The 13,640-nt window shown below is 31.6% G+C and overlaps 1 protein-coding gene across 1 annotated transcript in view; it reads left to right on the forward strand.

Moving 5' to 3' along the window:
- Positions 1-339: 339 nt before the first annotated feature.
- LOC139516239 (E3 ubiquitin-protein ligase rnf213-alpha-like) overlaps positions 340-13,640 on the forward strand; it is a 152,110-nt gene continuing 138,809 nt past the window's right edge. The window contains exons 1-5 of the mRNA XM_071306268.1: positions 340-517; positions 3,959-4,198; positions 5,112-5,211; positions 8,097-8,209; positions 11,127-11,464. Coding sequence (XP_071162369.1) covers positions 3,988-4,198; positions 5,112-5,211; positions 8,097-8,209; positions 11,127-11,464 — 762 coding nt within the window. The 5' untranslated portion in view covers positions 340-517; positions 3,959-3,987. The remainder of the gene's footprint in view (positions 518-3,958; positions 4,199-5,111; positions 5,212-8,096; positions 8,210-11,126; positions 11,465-13,640) is intronic.

Genomic DNA, 13,640 nt, shown 5'->3' on the forward strand with positions numbered 1-13,640 from the left:
GATGCTAATGCATATTCAACAGATTTGTAAGCTATTGCGCATGCATTTGAAAGGTGGTCATAGCTATTGCGCATGTATTTGAAAGGTGGTCATAGAAAGACCAGAAGTGTTCCGACTAACATCCGGTGTTCCGAAAGACTACATCACTCGTCCAATATATACTGCGTAAACCCTCAGGGGTTTACGCAATAATCCTCCCGGACTCCCCTAAAAGTAAAATGGTAGCTCCCATACAGAAAGACAAGACGTATATTCTGAGATATCCCCCCCTTTTTAACGTCGAAAACGAAAGTAGAATGGCGGGAAACGTAAACAGTTGAAACATCAACATAGCAACACAGTAGACCAATATTGAAATGGTGACCTTGCACCCGACTGCGTATTGACATTTACAAAAGATAATATAACTATATCCATATCAATTTTTCGAAAACCGTTGATTGATAATATTCAACCTTTGTTCAAAGAGAAAGTAAAATAAATATGTCGCAGCCACCGACAAATTAACTGTGCAAAGGTAAGTTAATGATCCAACAGATTGATTGGAGGCTGGAGGGATTGTCTGAACAATCTTTCTTTAAATTGGTGTGGAGTGAAGGACAATTTTTTTTGGGGGTGGGGGTATAATGTGACTTTTTTTAAATGGTAAATCTGGGACTAAATTATTAAAATGGACAAATTCAATGTAGGAGACCTAGCTATCACTCGCAGGGCAATTAATTAGATCAGAGACATATAATATATAAAATATCAGCAGGTTGCAATTTCATCATGATATTTAAACTATTATCATGATTATTATATTATTTTTTATCTGTAAATTTGAATATAATTTGCATTGTGCACCATTCCATAATTGAGTACGTCTTTGACCCTCATAATTATTGAGGCAACATCTTAGACTAAATATTTATGATGTCTTGAACATGTTGAAAGGCTAATATATATTTTTGCTTTGAGCAGTGCTGTATAGATGTGAATGACCCCATATGTGAATTAAGTTTGTTATCCTACATTGAACTTTTGATGTTGTCCTAAATTGACAAAAGTAATGAAAGTTGTTATTAATCAAATCAAATACATAAGTCACAGATAATATACAGGTTACCTGGGAACTATATGAAGGGGTCATGATTTTTATATATGAAATGTATAGATCGGAGATACAGATGTAGATCCAGGATTTTAAAAAGGGGGGCACTCATTTTATCAATTTTGAAAGTAGCCTTATCGTGATTCATCAAAGTTAGATCATCGTTCACAAATTATTATCATAAACGCATATAATTTAACCAGCTGTGAAATTTTGACAGAAGGTTCTATACCACAAAAGAAAGGTTGGAGTTGATTATGGGGGTAATGGTACCAACAGTATAGGAATAAGGGATAAAAAACAAGCATTTTTGTAGTTTCCTAACAATAACTTGTGTGTAAGTGTAAGATCTTTCTGAAAATATACCACAAGGTTCTATATCACAAAGGGAAGGTTGGGATTACCAAAAGTATATTCAGGAATAAGGGACCAACATGGGGCCAAAAACAAGCATTTTTCTAGTTTCCAGACATTAAGTTGTGTTTAAGTGTATGGATATCGCTAAAATTGTACTACTAGGTTCTATACCACAAAGGAAAGGCTGAGATTGAGTTTGGGGGGAAGGGTCAAAAAGTTTGGGGGTAATTTTTTGGAGGTTCATATTTTTTTCTTTAAAATTTTTGAAATCTATAATTGCACAGAATTGTACAATAGCAAGAAATCTTGAATTGCACAACAGCACAGTATTCCGCAATAGCACAGTTTTGCACTATAGCACAGTATTGCACAGTAGCAACAAATCTTAGCTAAAATTTAATTTTCTGTGTTTTGGGGGTAAAGATTGCATGTAATGTCCCATTTCAAATTTTTAAGATCTTTGATCACATTTATTTTGTGTCAGAAACCTATATTATGTAAAAATTTGGTCACAATCCAAATTCAGACAGTATCCAGCTTGAATTTTGTGTCAAAACTTACCCAAACAGTTTGCAGTTTGACCTCTGCAGTCGTATCAAGCTGTGCGCAGTTAAGCATCTTATTTATGAGAGTAGTAATGCCCTTTACCGTCAGACATCAAACGGTCATTTTCAGCTACCGTGAGCGTCAAATTGGTTAAAATTTTACAACGAATCGTCAAAATATCCTTATCGTGATTTGTCAAAGGTGTCAAATAAGTAGCAGTTATGGTTATTTTCGGGAAAAATTTAACGTGATTCTTCAAAATCAGTTTTTTTTTTATCGTCTAAAAGAAATTGTACATTTTATCGTCATGCACCAAAAATTACTCTTAACGTTATTTGGCTAGAATTTTTAACGTTATTCGTCATGAAGGTTCCCCCATTACCATCCTTCATATATGAATTATATTAGTTTCACTTATTAATTATAAAGGCAGAAATAGAAACCAACAAAAAATATCAGCAATACAAATCTTTAAAGAAATGCCACTATATGTGTCAAAGAGACAACAAACTGAACAAAGAGCAAAAATCAGCCCAAGATCATAAAAGGGTCTTTAATACAGCTAGAAAATCATGCACTAGGAAGCAGGCTTCATCTGACTCCTAAACAAAATTATGAACAAGTTCAGCAAAAATGGATGTCATACATGATACTGAACTCTGAAACATATAAATAAACTGAAAATTGAAAAAACTATTACAGATTCACAGAATCCGTGAACAGCGAACTAGATTAACAATATAAGATCTAATTTGTCAATAATATTCTAGTCTTATTTTTTATGTTTATATCGAAATGGCATATTTTTTCCAGATGAGGGAATAAGGCTTCATGAAGACTCTAGTTTTACATTCAGCAAAAATTACTTCTTATGAGTTTGAATAACCCTTTGGTACTTTTTGTCTCTTCTACTAATTTAAATTATTTTAAAATTATCCATTTTGTATATTGAATACATTCAATTTAATATTTTATTGGAAAGAGCACAATAGAGGCTTGATCCAAATACAGACAATTATAATATTAAAACAACATATAAATGAAATATAGATGCATGTAACAACAAGTCATAAGCCAATTCTATGTATACCATTACATTATAAACTGATATTGATACCATAAACTTATACATAAGTATTATTCTAAATTTTCATAAATTTACATAAAACACACAATCACCTATATAAGATATATGTGTAGGTATATGCACAAACTACTGTGAAAGAATATTTTTCTCTATTTGAATTCTTAGATTAGTTATTTTATAATGATCTACAAATAATTAAGTCAGCATTGCCGAAATCATCAGATAACCATTTTTAGAGAGTTTGCCAGAATTTGTTGGACCTGTTGATCATGGAAGAAATTTTTTATTTACTATGGTAAAAAAAAAGTTTATGATTTTTTTTTATCCTTGTTGCAAATTTTAGGAAAACAATGATTGATAAGGAAAATCTTTCCATAGCAAAAATCTTCAACAAAATATGATCCACAATTAAGTCAACGACAGCGTCAACAATTGTAAAGTTTTCATGTCTAGTTTGATAGAAACTACTTATGATACTTCCAATACATATCAGTTTGATGACTATTTCAAGGTTGAATGTGCCCCTTGATCATGATCCAGTGACTTTGAATTAACTAGCAATGTTCAATGTTAAGTTTTCTACTGAAGTTTAATAGATAGGTACTTCCTATACAGCTAGCTACAATATTTTCTTCTTGTGATAAATCAATGATATTTTGTACAATGGTGCATTATTATCTGTACATCTTAGTTTGTTCACCATTTTCTGGCCCTGCCCACTAGATCAAATTAAGAAGCAATGTTGCTGACCATCAGATTGTCTTTTTTTTTTATGCCAAACGGTGAGACATATCTCTGTGTCAACAGTATATTTATATCAAATTCTACATACTTCATGTACTAACACAGTAAATAACTATCTTATTTTTTTGCAGATATTTTAATTTTGTAATGATCTCTTAACATGGAAAACCATTCAAATGCCAGGATCCTGCCAAAATGTCAACATTTACCCGATGGAAAAGAATGTGGAGAATTTCTACAAGTTGGATCTGTAGTTTGTCCTAAATGTGATGGGAAAATCTGCCCTTGTTGTTCAGCAAGTGTTGTTAAGGAACAAAAATTATGCTATGCATGTGGATTTGACCTTTTCGCATTAGAGCCATTGCAGACAGGTCAGTTTCTTATGTTGCTAGTTTGAATTAATGAGAATTTCAGCAGTACACTTAGCACAAGAGAGTCCTTCATCCTGTCAGAAAAATGTAAAAAAATGACAGTCTTTTTATTTTAGAATTGAGTTAAATCTTCATAGAATAAAATTCATCATTGGTGGCAAGAAATGAAGTTTCATGAATAAATTGTTCAGAAAAGATCATGATAACACTAAAAAAGGGAATAAAATATTCAAGCAAAAAATAGACAGGGTACCAAAATGTTATTTATGCCATGCTATAACTGCCAATGTAAGGGTTAAATAGTCTTGATTAAAATTGCTTTGTGAATAGAAATTGCTAGTTATTGTAAAAGTTCATCATTATATCACAGCTTATAATTTTGTACATCAGACAGGCATTTTGTCTACATAAATACATATTAATACTCCCTGCTTTTTTGCGGGGAATTAAAAGAGATGGGGAGTCTTACCATCTATTTGTCCAATTGTTCCTCCACCTTCTGTCCCATGTTTTAATATAAATCAATTGCACTTGAATTGCTCAACAAAATATAAGAAACATTCACAGAATCTTACTAACATAATTCTCTTGTGTACCCTCTATTCTATTTCTTTATCTAAATGATTTTTGGGATGACATTGATTTTTTCATATATAGCTATCTGACTTATAATACTATTAAGTGCACACTTGTTTCTTCATTATGATTCAATGAAACTTTCTCTGAATCTTTATCAAATTATTCAATTATGAACCTTTTGGGGTGTGACATGCGGTCACATTCCACTTTTACCAGTAATCAGTGATTCACGATTATAAATGCACACATTAGATTCTGAAAAAAAAAATGTAATTTAAAACTTCCTACGGAAAGAATTTTTCCTCTACAAGTCCATGAATGTTAATTTTTCCAGGTGACTGTCCTCAACAAGGCACAACATGCATCAGTCAACCAATACATACAGGATTATTTGGATCTATTGGTGGTTACAGTAGAGATTTTCATTTTCTAAGGTACAAAACAAAAATTTTGAAATGTATTACTAGTCATGCTAATTTTGAAATATTAAATGTCAAAGAAAGCTTTGACTGTCTTTATTGCATATTCATTAATCTCTGTAATTATTTTGGGGGGTACAAAACCCATTATTAACATGCAATATAAATTACCAAAAATAGTCTGAATCAAAAAATTTAAAACAATGTTTACTGAACAATTTACAAGCAAAATGTTAAATGCTCGAAAGATACTGCAATGAAGGCTGAGCTTTGAACAATTTAAATTTGATTGTTCTAGACCAAGTTGGGAAATATAAATAACTAATGTTGATTGGTTAAACAATAACTCCCAGATTCATTTTTTTTTTAGGAATCAGAGGTTGTATCGTTAGTGGGACATCTTTTTGTATTTGTTGTAGTTATACCTCAGTAGCTGAATACATCCCATTGCAATTCAATTGACAATCATTCTTTAACTTTTTACTTGAGAGTCAGTATCTGTTAAAACCATTTTTATACGACCGCAAATTTTGAAAAAATTTTCGTCGTATATTGCTATCACGTTGGCGTCTGCGTCGTCGTCGTCGTCGTCGTCGTCGTCGTCGTCGTCGTCCGTCGTCCGAATACTTTTAGTTTTCGCACTCTAACTTTAGTAAAAGTGAATAGAAATCTATGAAATTTTAACACAAGGTTTATGACCATAAAAGGAAGGTTGGTATTGATTTTGGGAGTTTTGGTCCCAACATTTTAGGAATAAGGGGCCAAAAAGGGCCCAAATAAGCATTTTCTTGGTTTTCGCACCATAACTTTAGTTTAAGTTAATAGAAATCTATGAAATTTTGACACAAGGTTTATGACCACAAAAGAAAGATTGGGATTGATTTTGGGAGTTTTGGTTTCAATAGTTTAGGAATAAGGGGCCAATAAAGGGCCCAAATAAGCATTTTTCTTGGTTTTTGCACAATAACCTTAGGTTAAGTAAATGGAAATCTATGAAATTTAAACAAAATGTTAATGACCACAAAAGGAAGGTTGGTATTTATTTTGGGAGTTTAGGACCCAACAGATTAGGAATTAGGGGCCAAAAAGGGACCCAAATAAGCATTTTTCTTGGTTTTCGCACTATAATGTTAGTATAAGTAAATACAAATCTATGAAATTTAAACACAAGGCTTATGACCATAAAAGGAAGGTTGGTATTGATTTTGGGAGTTTTGGTCCCAACAGTTTAGGAAAAAGGGGCCCAAAGGGTCCAAAATTAAACTTTGTTTGATTTCATCAAAATTGAATAATTGGGGTTCTTTGATATGCCGAATCTAACTGTATATGTAGATTCTCAACTTTTGGTCCCGTTTTCAAATTGGTCTACATTAAGGTCCAAAGGGTCCAAAATTAAACTTAGTTTGATTTTGACAAAAAATGAATCGGTTGGGTTCTTTGATATGTTGAATCTAAAAATGTACTTAGATTCTTGATTATTGAAGTTTTTTTGGTCCAGTTTTCAAATTGGTCTACATTAAGGTCCAAAGGGTCCAAAATTAAACTTTGTTTGATTTCATCAAAAATTGTATCCTTGGGGTTCTTTGATATGCCAAATCTAACTGTGTATGTAGATTCTTCATTTTTGGTCCTGTTTTCAAATTTCAAATTCTACATTAAAGTCCAAAGGGTCCAAAATTAAACTAAGTTTGATTTTAACAAAAATTGAATTCTTGGGCCTCTTTGATATGCTGAATCTAAACATGTACTTAGATTTTTGATTATGGGCCCAGTTTTCAAGTTGGTCCAAATCAGGATCTCAAATTATTATATTAAGTATTGTGCAATAGCAAGTCTTTTCAATTGCACAGTATTGTGCAATGGCAAGAAATATCTAATTGCACAATATTGTGAAATAGCAAATTTTTTTTAATTAGAGTTATCTTTCTTTGTCCAGAATAGTAAGCAAGAAATATCCTATTTGTGCAATAGCAAGAATTTTTTTTAATTGGAGTTATCTTTCTTTGTCCAGAATCAACTTAAATCTTTGTTATATACAATATACAATGTATATACACTTTTTACTACCAACTGATAAATTTAAATAATCTTTACCATTCAGTGATAACAAGCAGTTTTTTTTACATCTTAATATTTTATGATGTATTTAAATGAGTAGTTATTGTTGCAAACTCCATTAGAAATTTGAATTGATATCAGTTTTGAAAAAGGGAAACGGGGATGTGAAAAAAAAGAGGGGGGTTAAATTTTTCTCATTTCAGATTTCATAAATAAAAAGAAAATTTCTTCAAACATTTTTTTGAGAGGATTAATATTCAACAGCATAGTGCTCAAAGGCAAAAAAAAACCTTTTAAGTTCATTAGACCACATTCATTCTGTGTCAGAAACCTATGCTGTGTCAACTATTTAATTTTAGATTTAAAAAGTTTGAAGAAGAAATCTTTAATAGATTTGTAAAATCTTGGCATTTGTTTTGTGTAAAAAAAACCCATGTAATGTCAAAAATTTGATCACAATCCAAATTCAGAGCTGTATCATGCTTGAATGTTTTGTCCATACTTGCCCCAACTGTTCAGGGTTCGACCTCTGCGGTCGTATAAAGCTGCGCCCTGCGGAGCACCTGGTTGCAACTATATTTTGGATTTCTATTTCATAATGACTTTTAAAAAAGGGAGAATATAACAAGGGTTCAATTAAATCTTTACTTTGATTAACTCAGACAACACCAAGAAAGAAAAAGAACTAAAGACCACCAACAGCCCACAAAATACTACACAGTACTGGTAGATTAAGTCCTGCTTTAAACTTAATTATCTATAAACTAGTTAATTGAATGTTCATCCCCACAAAATACAATATACATTAGTTTGACAACAACAGTATTTGTTTATATTTTCAGAAGCAATGAAGTTCCTGATAGCATTCCACAGAGTACACTATTTAATCTCTGTCAGTTATATGGACCAAGCACTACCGGTGTTCAGAACAGTTCATCCAGGCAGCCAGGATGTGGTAAACTTCAATATATTGTGCATGTAATAAGGGAAATGATAAATTTGGCTTTTTAAACTTAAGAAACTGTATATATTTAGCCTTTTTCTGCTTGAAGGGCATATCCTTTAATTCTTTTCTATTAGAATGATTAAAATATGTTTGCTAATAATCACTAAACGGTCTTAGTACTCCACACAGAAAGTACAAGGAATTTAGTAGGAATACTACATTGAATTCCTACTAGAAAAGAGTGATATTCTAGTCAGACAGTAATTGGAATCCACACAGAAAATAACAGAAATTTTAAATTACCAGGAATTTCTTAGTAGGAATATGCAAATTAACAGGAATAATTTGGCAGAAAAATAAAATTCCTACTAGAAAACCTGGTAGGAATTTTTCAAAATTCCACCTAGCAAATAATTTTCTAGTAGGAATCTGAAAATATACAAAATGTAAGTTAAGATTCACAAATACAGAACTAGGTCAATCATTTCAGTTTGAATCTCATCAACAACAAAAAAATGATATGCATGGAATATATTCATTTAAAAAAAGGATTAGAATTTTGAAATATATGAGGAAACTGCATTTTATCAAGCTGGAAATTGTGTTTTACATGTACTTGTAGAGTAGCAAAAATGTTTCTAAGATGAAAATAAGAGTTGAATTAATTGATTACTTAATATATTTGTCAGAGAGATAATATTAATTTTATTTCAGTAAAAAATATACAAATTACCTTCAGTTTACATTAGCAAAATTTTCTTACAATTCAGTATTGTAATTGTTTGACCCTAATTGCAGCATTGTGTTTCAACACACCTTTTCATTCTTTTCCCCTCTGTTTGAATTTGCAAACTGGAACTTGGTACCAAAATGTGTGTCATTAGCAAACAGGAATCTAGTTTAAAGACCAAACATCCTATTCATTTCTACCAGTGATTTTTCCTTAAAATTTTGTGTGGAGATATTTTCATGATTTGATTAACAAAATATGATGAAAAAAATGGGGGTCACCGACTTAGTTTTTCACTATAGCAACCTCAGTTTCATGTTTTCCCAAACATTAACATGATACTTGCTTGTTATCTACACTCTCAAAAAAATCCTTTATATCCAACCTACAAGCATAATTCTTGTTTCACGTTAAACAGTAGATTTGTTTCTATCAAATACAGGTTCAAGAGTTTAAGACTCTTATTGTTTTGATCTTTAAAAATATGATTTCAGCTCTGCCAAAAATAAAACGTAAAAATGAAAAACGTACCCAGGATTAAAAAATATCTACCCGTGATTTCTTCATAAAAATGTCAAGAAGGAAAGTGCCTTTTGTTCTATTCAAAGTACTGGTAAAGCAAAAAAAAAAAAGAGGATGTCTGTCTTTAGTGATGTATATTTTGTGTCCATTTGTGTTTGTTTCCACTTTGTTGGAATCTGTGAAAAACGTGAAATAGGACGTTATTACTTGACGTTTTTTCATTGCTAGAAACAACGTCATAGAGCTTTTATGTCACTACCAAGCTGCGTTAGTTGATGCTCATAAACAATAGGCTGTTTGGTCTTTAAGATAATTAAAAAGATTCCAGGCAGATAGAAAGATTTTCTGGTAGGAATAAATCAATTCTGGAGGGAATTTTGTAGTATGAAAAATGAATAATCTGAACGTGTTTTTGGTCCAAATTCCCATTAATATTTTCAAAACAGAAAAAATCCAGAAAGATAGTGGGATTTTGCAAGTCTTAGAATATAAAAAAATCCAGTCAGAATTTTGTTCATTTTCCCTATACGCTTACTTTCTATATAAAATATTTGAATTGCTAGGTAGATTCCTACTACATTCATACCAGCTTGTAGGTGTAATTCTACTACTTATTTCATACAATAAATTTAGTGAATCCTGCATCTGTATATTGAAGTTGTTTCATGCGTATGTACAAGCAGAGTTGTCTGTGGCCCATATCCAGTCTCCATTTTCTTATTTTTACCATTGTATTACAATAACACCTTGTGAATGCATATCTTTTGCCAACTTTTGACTGATAGCACTAATACTTAATAGGATTGTTTGCTGTCCCTTTGATTTTACCATTTTTATAAAACCACAAAGTTTTTGCTGTCGTACATTGGTATCACATTTTCATTGTCATCATCGTCGTCTGAAGACAGTTGGTTTTCAGACAATAACTTTAATGGTATAATTAAAAAGAAATCTATGAAATTTAAACACAAGGTTTACATTCACAAAAGGAAGGTTGAGATTGATTTTTGGGGGTTATGGTCCTTACAGTTTTGGAAAAAGGGGCCAAATGAGGCCAAAAAAAGTATTTTCTAGTTTTCAGACAATAAATTGTGTTTAAGTGTAACTATATATCTCTCTGAAATTATACCACAAGTTTCCATACCTCAAAGGGATGGTTTGGATTGGATTTTGGGGGTTATGACTCAAAACTCAAATTAGGGTAAACAAAGCGTGGAAAACAAAGGTTTCTTGGTTAATGGACAATTGATTAAGACAATTTTGAAGCATTGTATGGGTATACATTTTTGTGCATTCTTAAAAAGGCAAATTTTCTTGGATAATTTCTTTTGTGGTTAAGCCAAGCCTATAGGAAACAATAATGAACTCACATTTTTTAGTTTACTAAGGATTGAATGCCATAATATGCAGTTGACCATATTGTATAGTCATAATGGTTCCACCTCCTCAGAAAAACAAAATTTGCTGACCTTCCCTTCATTTTAAAACTATGTCTTTTATTTTCCCTTGAATTCTAGCTAGAAAGCTGTTTTACAAGAACATTTCCAAACGAATTGCCAGAGACATGAGTAATGTAATATGATATAAATTTTTCTTTTAAAATTTTATTAAGATACTTTATACATATATTTGTGAAAAGAATGTATTGAAAAATTTGACTTGATCTAACTTTAGATGAGGAAGATATGTCACTGTCTGAAGGTAGCTGTGATAACACAAGTGGAGAAGACAGCTCAGGGGACAACTATTCTGATCCAGGAGAACATGACACAAATCAGAATGCTGGGACAAGCAATGTTGAAAATGTTGGGAAAACCTCAACACATTCCCATGGGGTTGGCAATTCTAAACAACAGAGGATTAAAAAGAGGGAAAGAAAAGGAAGAGGACAGTTAAGAAAGATGGCAGAGATGCAAGCATCAGGTGACAATTTGAAAGGAAAAGATCAAACTAGTCAAACCCCAGATAATGTTAACCAGCCTGATTTAAAGCAGAACAATGAAAGTCAAAATGTAAATATTTAAAAATATTTTTCCAGTAAAAATAAAAAGTCAGATAACATAATAACTCAATATTGTGAAAATGAACCATGTTTATAAAAAAAGATAGAAATTGGTAAATTTGACATTATTTTTCCAAAGCAGGAGACTTACTTTTCAAAGAGAGGTCCCTTTTTGGGATACGATTGCTTTCCAGCAATCTGTAGACTTATACCATTGACTCAGGTCCATGCCCTCACGTCAACTGTTTTATTCTAAACTGTAAGGAACATATCAGATTCTTAAGATTGTCTTGCTTTAAAAGGTAAAAACAAACAAAAGGATTAATTTAAACAACTTTCCTTTAATGTTCTTCTCATAATCTTCATGTTTTGATATTTCCCTCGATATATGAGTGTTTTTAACAACACGGAAAATCAGAATTAAGCAGTATTTATATTTAGTGCTTTAATAAATTTAGAAACACGTCAGAGGGAATTCCCCAGTTTTGATACTCTGAATTCCGATAAATCTGTATTTGTCATATATAAGAACTGAAGTAGAGTTTTTCTTATATGTCACTGTTATGAAACTGATATTTGATATAGAACTTCCATAAAGAAATGGAGAACCATCTAGGTCGTTTAATTAACATATTTGTGTTTTTTTAGGGTTTGTTTAGGTAATTATGCGCATGCGTATAGTTTTCTTGACTTCAAGGGGTATCAGATTGAATGGTTGCTCTGGATTCCCCACTCCATTGATTAATTTGAAACTCATGAGATCCTGTCTATGTCTGTCTGCTATTGAGGGTTATTATTGTTGCATAATTTTAAAATCATATGCATCATTTAAATAAAGATAAATGTAGTCCATGAAGTAAAGGTGTAACCAGAACACCCCTTAAGCTGAAATGGAGTCTTCCATATTATCGCTTCAAGTTGTCTCCCTTCCGTAAGTACCTTCCGTCAATTCTAAATCTAAATATGATGAAACATAGAGAAAAATTAACTCGTTCTGTTGATAGACATCGTATTATATTAAAGGCAATTGCAATTTAAACAGAGGAATGTGAACGGAAAGGAGTCATGCCCACTGACCCAAAGGAAATTAAATATTTAAATTTTAAAGAGTTAGAAATGGGGTTCCTCCTAGAATTCACGTAGGAAAAAAGATGATGAGATACCAAGTGAAATACCTTCTCTCACTGTAGTGACTGCTGTGGAAAGTAAACTTGGAATTGATAGTACAAAAATAAAACACAATGAGTACATTGTTCATATACTTGTATCGAGGATTGGCTATTTTTAATTAAAGTTGATTAACTTACATAAATTACATTTTACATGACTGTGCAGTTAAATTAATTTTGAAAATAATACTAATACATGTATCAATGAAAACAATGGCAATTAATCGTATCCCTAGGAACAATCATGCTCTTTGATTGTAAGAAAGTTTTTTTTATATTTGGAGAGACCCACCAATAAGAGTTGACACATTTGAATGAAATAAAACTCAAGTTTATTGAAAGGAAGTCTAGAGGAGAACCTGCTTGCAGGGTTCCCCTTTCAACCATACCTATACCTTATTTAATTTGACACTATTATTGACCAAAGCAAGTCAGTGGTTAAGGAGAAGAAGAGGATGCATGAGATTAGAGACATAGGAAGAATGGATATTTGTTCTCATTCATTACATTTTGTAACATGTTTCTTTTACCTGTAAGTAAGTAAAGTAAGTAAATTATTTATTATAGTGACATGTGTAAATATGTACAGATTATAAATATACAATATATGATAAATATTAATACACCCGGCCCAATGGACCTATAAGTCACCTCAAATGAAATTAAGTAATTTTAAAACAATATATCACGTTCTTCAAAATAACAAATTATTCATGAAATTATCTTTTTGTTGACGAAAAATTCTGTTTAAAACCTGTATGTTGACAAAGTAATGTATAATTACTTAAGTTTAAATAATTATGACATCTTGAATGGGTGTTTTATTGTTTTGCTTTGACCCCTTGTCATTAATGAATCAGAGAAAAAATGGGTTATCCTGTTTAAATGGTTTTACAAAAGTTATTTTTAGGGCCCTTTATAGCTTGCTGTTTGGTTCGAACCAAGGCGCTGTGTTGAAGACTTTGACCTATTATGGTTAACTTTTAAAAACTCTGACTTGGATGGAGATTTGTCTCA

The sequence above is a fragment of the Mytilus edulis genome, chromosome 1, assembly GCF_963676685.1.
Source record: "Mytilus edulis chromosome 1, xbMytEdul2.2, whole genome shotgun sequence".
NCBI lineage: Eukaryota > Metazoa > Mollusca > Bivalvia > Mytilida > Mytilidae > Mytilus > Mytilus edulis.